Genomic DNA, 10,095 nt, shown 5'->3' on the forward strand with positions numbered 1-10,095 from the left:
CCTCAAATGGTCTGAGGGCATTTTCTACTTTAATAAATATTCACTTCACATTTATTCAAAACTGAGTTGGGGGTGGGGGGAATAGTTCAGCACTAACAAGAATATCTAACTTGGTTGTTTTATGATCTTCCAGGGCAATGGAGGAAGTTGGTGGGGAAGTACTGTGATTCTTAAAATTTTTTTCCGTGTACTATGAGGTCACCTGGAAGACAGCTAGTCTAACCAAGAAAACAAAAATACTTTGAATGTTGTATCCACCAGTCACTGAGTATCAGGCTTCAATGTCCCTTTTAAACACACTTAAACAGTTTAATAAAAGTTTAGACTAAAACTGTTGGCACGCAGCATGCTATGCCCAGGGTAATGTAAAAAAGTTGACAGTCACTTTAAATTTAACATGTTCGACTAAAATTCCCAACAGTCAACCCCTTATTGGACACAGAGTGCACATTGCAAGCATGGCCAGTACTTATAAACCACAATGCTCTGCAAGCCAACCTGACTGCCATGTGCCTTTTCTATCCAGTCTAATTTTCATGTGTATCAGATTAAAAATGAGTGCTGTTTACATAGTGGCGGTCCTCCTGAGCACTTTTACGAGCTGGTGTTTGGCCACTCAGGCAGCTATCTGAAGATACTTCAATGGCTACATCCATCATATCTCTTCTACAGAGGTGGTCACTTCCGTAGTTGTCTAGCACCGGTCCCCCGTTCTGCTCAGCACAGCCATTGACGTGGGCCAGGGGCAAGGCCCCGGGGGGACAGCATAAGTATTTCACACAGTTCTTGGAAATGCAAGGTGAACTACACAGCAAGAGCAAGTCCTTCTGTTGTGGAGTCTCCTTGAAATCTACATTTTCAAACTGGATGGTCACATTGTGGATCCCCACACTGTGGAAGATTTCTCGAATTTTCACATTGGCGTCCTCATAGCCCTTGTCTTTTTCATACTTGACATGCAGGGTGGCAATAATCTTTCCATTTATAAGTTCCCAGACGTGCACTTCATGCACACTACTGATTCCAGGCACGTTAGAAAGCTTACTCACTAGAATAAAGAGCAGAGAAAGCAAAGGTGAGCCTTGTAATTGGGTGGGACCTGTGGGAAGGGTTTCGTCCCCTTAAGCTTTCTCATCAGAATACCTGCACAGTTACTAAAAACTGTTGATGTTGTGTTGAGTCATTATAAACACAGTGACCTACTCTAGGACACAGTACAATTGTCCCATTGGGTTTCCAAGGCTTTAAACTTTATTAGAGCTGATCTTTTCTTTCAAGGAGCAGCTGGTGGATTCAAATTATCAATCCTTTGGTTAGCAACTAAGTGCTCAGTCTATCAAGAGGACTCCTATATACTGAAAGTTACAGATAGAAAAACAGCTGTCCCTGTAGAAGCACATTCCTTCCTCATCTTTCCCTTCTCTGAATCCTTACACCCACAAATGTTTAGCACTATAAGAGGCAATTAAAAAATATAGACTTAACAAAAAACATTTCATATTAATTCCCCAAGGTTACTGAGACTGCTAGTGGGAATATAAAGCCCAACGTGTTTTTTAAGGGGATAATTTGGCAATATGGATCAAAAACCTTTAACATGTGATCAGCATCTCGAGTTTCAGAAATTTATTCTAAGGAAAAGAAACACAAGTGTTCCAAATAATTAAATGGAAACAATAAGGAAATAACTAAAACAAAGTTATACATAGAAATGTAACATAGAAATTAGATATTATAATTGTTGTTGCCTTCAAGTTGAGCACGACTCATAGCGAGGCTATGAACAAAAGGCTTGAAGTCCTCTACAACTATCAACATTTGAAAAAGTTCGTAGGGTTTCTTGTGCTCGCTTCGGCAGCACACATACAAAGTTCATAGGGTTTCCAAAGGCATGTTATTTAGGAAGTAGATGCCACTGCTGCTTCCAGATATAATGGTTATTGAAATAATGAGCTGCTGAAAAATATTTAATGACATAGGGGGAAATACACGAAATCGTTTAAAGTAAAAAAAAAAAATTATAACCAAACTCTATAATATGATATAGTCTTTTTCTCACAAAACATTAAACTAGATGCACTAAAATACTAAAGTTATTAATATCTAAATGGTACTCACCCTAAACCCATTCTTCTTATTTTTTTTTTTTTGGCTCTTTTATATTTTCCAAATCCTCTAAGTGAGTAAATATTTAAAGTGATAGTAATGTAGTAGTGATTATGAGCAAACACCTTGTAGTCTGAGTTTGAATGCCAATTTAGTAAATTTATTACCCACATGGCATTAGACAATTCACCTAGCCCCTCTGTGCCTCAGTTTCCTTATCTATAAATTAAGAATGACAGTAGTAAAAGATTATTTTAAGAATTAAAATGACTCCCTGGTAAAATACTTAACCTAGTTTATATGATTGTCATTCAAATGTTATCATTCTTACTTGCTTTACATTTTTTTTTTAAACAATGCTTTTGAATTACTATTTATAGGCATCTGAGATTTTGTTTCCCTTCCTCATTCTCCACTGCAAAACATTGTTTTTCAAAATTCTAAAAGCAATATTTTTACTTTGTTAAAAAAGACAATCTAAGTCAATATACATCACAAACTGTTTTCTATATGTTTATCTTATCTCCTCAGCTTCAGTTCCTAGAAGGAGAAAGACTATGTGGTATCTCTATCTACTCCTCTGACTCACCTCTCCACTCCCCACTACCACCTGTCTACAGCACTCCATGAGAGGGGAAAAAAGCACATTGTTCTAAATCTGTACTATGTTGGGTACACCTATCAGACAGTTGATCAATGAACATAGCCAAAGGTCAAAGAGGAGCTGGAACATCAGGGGGAAAGAGCATACATTGGAGCAACAGCTATTAGCAATGGGAAGACTGCCTGGTGGTAAGAAGCTGCACTGCAAAGCCAAAGGCATGTGGTTGGAATCTACTGGTGGGAAAAGGATGGGCAATCTCCTCTCTTGTGATTGACTGCTTCTAAAAACCAGCTGGAGAGTCTGCCATGGGTCGTTTCCAACAGGATAGCACACAACAACTCGTGGTAAGGAATTGCACTGCCGACTCCAAATCTTGCAGTTTGAATCCACCAGCTGCTCCATGGGAGAAAGATGGGCAATCTTCTCCCATGCAATTTACGGTCTCTTAAAATGGACTGGAGGCTAAGCTATGAGTCAGTTTCGACTCCACTACACATAACAACAACAATTAAGTGAGCATAGGGATGCAAGACTGTAACCTTCACAAAATAGTCACATCTTTGCCAGAGAAGAGTCTAGCTAGGTTATCCAACCCATTATAATGCATTTTAACACGATCTTAGGTATGTGTGAAGAAACAAAATGCTTAAAACTTTGCATCTCAGCATGGTCTGGGCTCCAATTCATATTAGCTGGCTCACTAGTAAGACCATAATGAATATAGTAATGACAAATACGTATAGACTAGTCAGGTTTTTTCTGTAAAAATCAGTTTTCGTCTAGAGTGTTAGAAATAAAATCATGCATTCAGTTTCTTCCCCAAATCTGAATAGTTTTTATTCAGAAATTCTACAATGTTCACTCTGAGAATCACATAACTGAAGTGAGATTTGTCTTTTTTGGGCAAAGCAAAGAAACAGATTTCATTCCTAAGTGAGGGACTGAGTGATCTAAATTAAAAAACTATCCTTTTTACAATGTCATTAGAGACGTGCTGGTTTGTATGCTTACTAAAATCAATACTTGAGAGTGCGCATAAATTAATATTCAACTGATGTCTTTCCAAGTAAGGTGGGTAAAATATAAGTTCTTGGCAGAACTGGTCTTGACACTGTGAAGATAAATCTTTGCCGTAAAAATAAATAGCCCTGAAATAAGTACTGTTCAAAATGTACAGTTGAGTCAGAGAATCACGGGCTAGAAAGGACCTTTGATTCCTGCAACTATGAGTTGACAGAACACATGACAAGAGGTCCTTATCTCCTGGTCATGTGAAGTATTTAAGAAGCATACATACATCAGACACTGCTGTGAAATAATGCAAGCCTTTGGCCTGAGTAACAGGAAATCAATAGTAATTCTAGATCATAGTCCAGTCACTTACTCAGCTGTTCCATGTCGACTCCTCTGGGAACCATCTGGAGCAGGATGGTAGCAGTCTCTTTGATAAGTGGAAAGGCAGAGGACAAAATGATGATGACCATGACCACAGTGAGGCTGGGGTCAATGTAGCACTGCCAGTTACAGGGGGCATCCCGACTCAGGGGGTGCACATAGAATATGATGGCCGTGATCACCACCACCACAGACCCCAGAGCATCTCCCATCACGTGCAAAAGGACACCTGCCGGGGAGAAAGAAGACAGCTAACGCACAAATCCGAGTCGGAAGCCACATGATACTCCCTGGCGCATCATCTCATGTTTTTACACCTCTTGCTAGAGGTTTCCTTCTCAGAACGCATGGTGGGTTAGGATGCAAAAATCATGGCAACTATTCTGCAGAAGACAAATGATGAGCTCACCCTCCCAAGGCACAGAGAGCCTAGGAAGGATGAGCGTATGGAAGACTCTGACTAGCTGACTCCTGAGGGAGGAGGGACTGTCCTTTCACGATGCTATTAGCACTGCCCACTGACCATCAGAGGGCACCAACCAAGAAAGGAGATTGTGTAAATGTTTTCTTTTTCATTCAGTTTTTGCTGTGACTTGTTTTAGCCATCCTTACAAGGAAAGACAACTAGGATGTATTAAGAGACTTTCCATTTTCCCCTTCTGTGTATGTATTTGTGCAGCCAACCCAAAGGCATAAGGTTCCACATCATCAGTGGTCCTATGGGAGAAAGGGGCAATCTCCTCTCGTGCAATGTACTACCTCTGAAAACCCACTGGTCAGCGATGAGTCAGTTCTGACTCAGCAGCACACAACAGCAACTGGGGGGGGGAAATGTTAAAACCAATTGCTAAGTCAATTCCAAGTCATGGCAACACCACGTGGGACAGACAACTCTGCTCACTAAAGTTTTCAAAGTCCAATGGATCTCCAGACCATTCTCACAAGATGCCTCTCCAGGTGGACATGAACCTCCCAATTTTTTGGTTAGCAACTAAGTCCTCAAGAACTAGAATGTTTCCACTTAATGTTGTTGTGCCATTGACTTACTTACGACTCACAGCGACCCTATGTACAACAGCTCTAAATTCTGCTTTGTCCTGTGCCAATCTTACTGTCTGCAACACACCTACCCCCACCACCCTAGTGACTGAATCAATCCATCTCCTCAAGGGTCTTCCTCTCCTGTGCAGTCCCTCCATCCTCCCAAGCATGATTGATGTCCCTCTCCAAGGCCTGGTTCCTTCTTGCAATATGCCCAAAGTATGTCAGACAAGGCTTCAGAATCCTTGCCTTCAGGGAGCAGCCTGGTTTCACCCTCTCTAAGACAAATCTGTTTTTTCTCCAGCATGGTATATTCTCCATGGTATATTCAATACTCCTCTCTAGCACCACAGCTCAAAGGCATCAATTCTCCTTCTGTAATCTCTAGTCATTGTCCAGCTTTCTGATACATAGCAAGTAACTACAAAGACTATGGCCTGGATCAGGCACACCTTATTCTCCAGACTAACATCATTCATTGCTCTTCCATACTCTGGAGAGGTCCCTGACAGCAAGCAGACTTTTCCAATGCAATTCATCTTTTAATTTCCTGGCTGCTGGTACCCTTAATAACATGTCTTTTTTTGTAATAAAATTTAAATGTTATGGATAACATAACACTTAAAAAACTGTGGCAGATTTTATCTAAAGAAACAATTCCTAAAATATAAATGATAGTACAGAAAATGTACCTCAAAAAAACCCCACCAAAACAAAAACAAACAGTTGCCACCAAGGAGGTTCTGAATTGGGCCCATGTGTTTCAAAGTATGAATTAAACAAGGTTCTCAAAGAATACATATAGCGACAATATTGGGTAGTGTATGCCTCAGCACTTCACATACTTTAACTCCTAGCAACTCCATGAGGCAGGCAATGCTATTTTCATAAATAAAAGAATTAGAGATACAGAAAAGTTCATCAACTTGCCCAAAGTCACATATCTCTTTAAGGGTGGCAAAACCAGGATGCAAGCCTGCTTTAAGTCCAAATCGCAATCTTTTAGGCATTGCACTGTCCATCTCTATCAAAAGCCCCAAGTACAATTTTGCCAGTACTTGTGGACAGTAGGGCTGGGCCAGGTACAGGAAAGCATTTCAGGACTGGCATTTTCCACCCAAGAGAGTTCCAACAACTCCAGAATCAAAATTAGCAAGATCATACAAAGTCCTCCCCAATCAAGGTCACAGTATCTATTGAGATCTACTCTTCATTCTTCTTTGCTTCTTTCCAACTAACTGTACTCTTTGTCCATTCTGTAACATAAGATATGATAAAGTAAGCACTTTAGCAGAAAGTTCTAGGATGATAAAGTTCAATCTTAATGTAAAATATGTTTTTTTTTAAAAAAGGAGAAAGATACATTAAAGGATGATAATTTTTTTCACTTTTTTTCCTCTTTCTACCAAAATTCACCTCCATTTTCTTACCACCCCCCAAAAATTAAAATTATAAAAAAGTTGCTACAGAGTTATTTACAACTCATGATGACCCCATGTGTATCCAAGTGGAACTGTGCCCAATACAATATTCAATGGCTAATTGTTCAAAAACAGAGCTTCAGGCTTTTCTTCCAAAGTGTCTATGTAAATTCAAACCACCAATCTTTCAGTTAGCTGTGAGCAAGCTTATTAACAATCTTTACCACTAAGTTCTTTTGGAATACTCTGCTGCATTTCCATTTATTTAAAAAAATTTCTTTTGGAACTTTTCAGAAGCTCCTGTGTTATAACCGTTTTCCCTACAGGTCCATTCTGGGAATCTCTTTGTACAACAGATATGTGGCTCTCAAAGCTGAAGGTGTCTCTTGTATTATTAGGTTTATTTCTTTCTATTGATTCCTCTGAAGCAGTTTGACAGGCTTCCTCCAACCATCTCATCGTAAAGATGTTAAGCCACTTGGGATCATTCTGAAGCATAGTCTGTGCCTGAGAAGCTGAGAAGTTGAGATGTGCTGAAGTACTACAGAGTGATGCGAAAGGCACCTCTGCCTCAGCTGGCCCATCTGTGCCCCAGGAATGCAGTGAGGTAGGAGGGTAGTGCTAGTGCCTCTCTCATCCCCTGCCCTACCTTCCCTGCCCATTTGGGGCCCAGAGGTGGAGATTCAAGTGAGACTAAAGACCCTACAGAGAAGAAAATTTCTGGCAGAATAACCGAGGCAGTTGTCATTCAGCAAACGCAATTTAGGGCTTAACTTTGGATAGTCTCGTCTTAATTTTACTAAAATTGCATTCAATGCTTTTAGGGAGTTAAATTTCTAACTGGGGTGATTTAAAAATATCTTTGGAAATGGGTAGAGTACATGATTATTGAGTGATTATAATGAATGCCATTTAAAAATGCTTAATACAGAGAAAAATGTATTATGTATTTGTTACATAAATTAATCAAAATTTTAAATTACATTTTAAAAATGCATGTTGTTGTTGTTATGTGCCGTCGAGTCGCTTGCAACTCATAGCGACCTTATGTACAAAAGCCCTAAACTCTGCTCTGTCCTGTGCCAATCACACTGTCTCTGACACTCCCATCCCAATTATCTCAGTCACTGAATCAATCCACCTCATAGAGGGGCTTCCCCTCCTGTGCTGTCCCTCCACCCTCCCAAGCATGATGTCCCTCTCCAAGGACCGGTCTCTCCTCACAACATGTCCAAAGTATGTTAGACGGAGCCTCAGAATCCTTGCCTCCAAGGAGAAACCCAGTTTAACCCTTTCCAGGACAAATCTGTTTGTTTTCCTAGCAGTCCATGGTATTCTCAATACTCTTCTCCAGCACCACAGCTCAAAGGTATCAATTCTCCTTCTATCCTCCTTGGTCATTGTCCAACTCTCTGATGCATAACACGTGATTGTGAAGACCATGGCCAAAATACATAGCAATTAAAATCAGCTGTATTTCTTTTAATTTTAGGGTTTTGTTGTTTTGGGATTTAGGTTGTTTTTGAGGGTTTTTTTATTCTCATTTTCTGTTAAAAGTATCCAGGTCTGGGCAAACTTGGTAAAGTAGTGAAGAGTCACTGATGTATTATTAAATTCTAGAGTAGGTGGCATTATTAGCCTGAAGATAAGTGAGCCACATAAATCATTAGCAACCCTTTCTCCTTGAGAATAGATTCTTTGATTAGACAAGCATCAGGGTCAAAATCTGGCTTTGTCATCTATTTATTCTCAAGCATGCTGCTGCTTTTGCAGAAAGTTATGCAAAAATCAAGAGCACAGTTCAACCCACATAAGCCAGCAAAGGATTTCAAGCTGACCCCAGAGTCAACCTACCTCTGATATTAAGAGCTGCGGACTTTTTCTCCTTTTTCATCATTTCTTCAGGCTCATTCTGAGTGTTTAGGGAATCACCTGCATTCAAAGAAGAAACCTTGTGTTGTGTATAAGTTCTAAAAATAAAAAAAAAAACCAATGGACTAAAAAAAATGGTTTTGTTAAATTCTTGCTAGCTTATCAAAGATACAGAGATACACAGATACACACACACACACACACACACACACACACACACACACACACATTGTGCCAGCATCTGGGACTTGCGCAGTTTGGCCTTGGGACCCCACCTTTGGACTTGAACCTATACGTGTCTCCAAATTAAAACCATAAACGAGGGAAAGTGGAAAATTCTCACCCCAAAATCTTTCATTGACAAAAAGACAAAGGGATGAACAAGAAGGATGAACAATGAGGTTGGGGGAAAGGCTAGATTCAGAAAGCAGTTGAGTGGTGGGGTTAAGAGAGTGGATGTAGAATGGTTGAGGAGAGCTACCTGTTGCTAAAAAAGAACGTTGATTTCCAAGAACATCAATAAATACTCTTACATAGAGACAATAGGGGAGGGTGGGAGAAGAGGCAAAGGGGTCTGAGAGTCCAAGAAGAAAGGAAAGTGTGGAATTAATAGAAGAGAAATGAGAAGCCTGTAAAGGAAAAGCATTTAAAACCAGCAGATTTTAAGGAATGAAGGGCGGGGACTGGGGAAAAGGGACTGGACGGGTGGAGGGGGGCAGGCAAAGGGGCGCAAAGGATGCAACCGAGAGGCACCTGCTACGTTTGAGAACACCGTTGCCCCCTTCTCCTTCCTTTCTGCTGGGGCCACCCGGAGAGTCACAGCCGAGTTTGTCCGGGTGGAGGCCTGCGGCTGGCTCTCGACACCCTGCAGCTCCCCAAAATCGCCACGAGCGCCGCTCTCAACCGGTTGCTGGCGGCGACGGCGGCAGCAGGAGAACCAGGAGGCGCAGTCCTGGAAGATGAGCAGCCCCACCACGTTGACTGCCAGCCCCAGAGCCCCAACGATCAGCACCAGCTTCGGGTCGTCGATGCGCTCCGGCCGGGCCAGGCGCAGAATGGCCTCCACGAAGATGGTGAAGCAGAGGGCGGTGAGGAAGACGGCGTTGCTGAGCGCGCCCACCACCTCCGCCCGCCCGTAGCCGAAGGTGGCCTGGAGGCCCCTGGCAGCTCGGCGCGCGATGAAGCTGGCGCTCAACCCCACGCACAGCGAGATCAGGTCCGAGAGCATGTTGAAGGAGTCGGAGATCAGAGCGATGGAGTTGCCCAGGTAGCCTGAGACCAGCTCGGCCACGAAGAAGGCGACGGTGAGCACGAGCATGAAGATCAGCCGGCACGTCTTCCCCGAGTAGCGGCCCATCGCGGCCGGCTGATCTGCTGAGCGCGCAGCGCGCTCTTGCCTGCAGCGCGCTGTGGAGACGAGCGCGCCCGAGCGCAGCTCCAGCAACAAGTGAGGGCGCGGCCGCGGGGGGGCCTGGCTCCACCGAGGTCTGGCACCCGTCTCTCGAGGGCTTCGCCGGCTTTTATAAAGCAGAAGCAAAGCCTCCCCAGACTCTCCACGTCCAGCTGCGGCCTGGTCCTGACTTCTGGGGCTTCTCCTGCTTTTATAAAGCAGATCCTGAGCCTCCCCAATCTCTGCGCGTCCAGAGTCTAAAGGAG

At 42.4% G+C, this 10,095-nt stretch overlaps 1 protein-coding gene across 1 annotated transcript; it reads right to left on the minus strand.

Annotated features, from left to right (window-relative positions):
- Positions 1 to 548: 548 nt before the first annotated feature.
- On the minus strand, positions 549 to 9,796 carry SLC30A10 (solute carrier family 30, member 10). Its single transcript, XM_006894590.1, has 4 exons — positions 9,193 to 9,796; positions 8,422 to 8,499; positions 4,095 to 4,334; positions 549 to 1,048 (listed from the first exon to the last, which is right to left on the minus strand). The coding sequence occupies exons 1-4, from the start codon at positions 9,794 to 9,796 to the stop codon at positions 549 to 551; spliced, it is 1,422 nt and encodes a 473-aa protein (XP_006894652.1).
- Positions 9,797 to 10,095: the final 299 nt, after the last annotated feature.

This window comes from Elephantulus edwardii, unplaced genomic scaffold (genome assembly GCF_000299155.1).
Source record: "Elephantulus edwardii isolate Elephantulus edwardi_28Jun2011 unplaced genomic scaffold, EleEdw1.0 scaffold00146, whole genome shotgun sequence".
NCBI lineage: Eukaryota > Metazoa > Chordata > Mammalia > Macroscelidea > Macroscelididae > Elephantulus > Elephantulus edwardii.

Excerpts from the sequence above, each read along its gene's own strand:
- SLC30A10 (XM_006894590.1), bottom strand. The coding sequence starts at position 9,796 with ATGGGCCGCTACTCGGGGAAGACGTGCCGGCTGATCTTCATGCTCGTG. Across the intron at positions 4,335-8,421 it reads CGCAGCTCTTAATATCAGAG|GTGTCCTTTTGCACGTGATG; the intron begins GTAGGTTGACTC and ends TCTCCCCGGCAG. Across the intron at positions 1,049-4,094 it reads AGTCGACATGGAACAGCTGA|TGAGTAAGCTTTCTAACGTG; the intron begins GTAAGTGACTGG and ends TCTTTATTCTAG.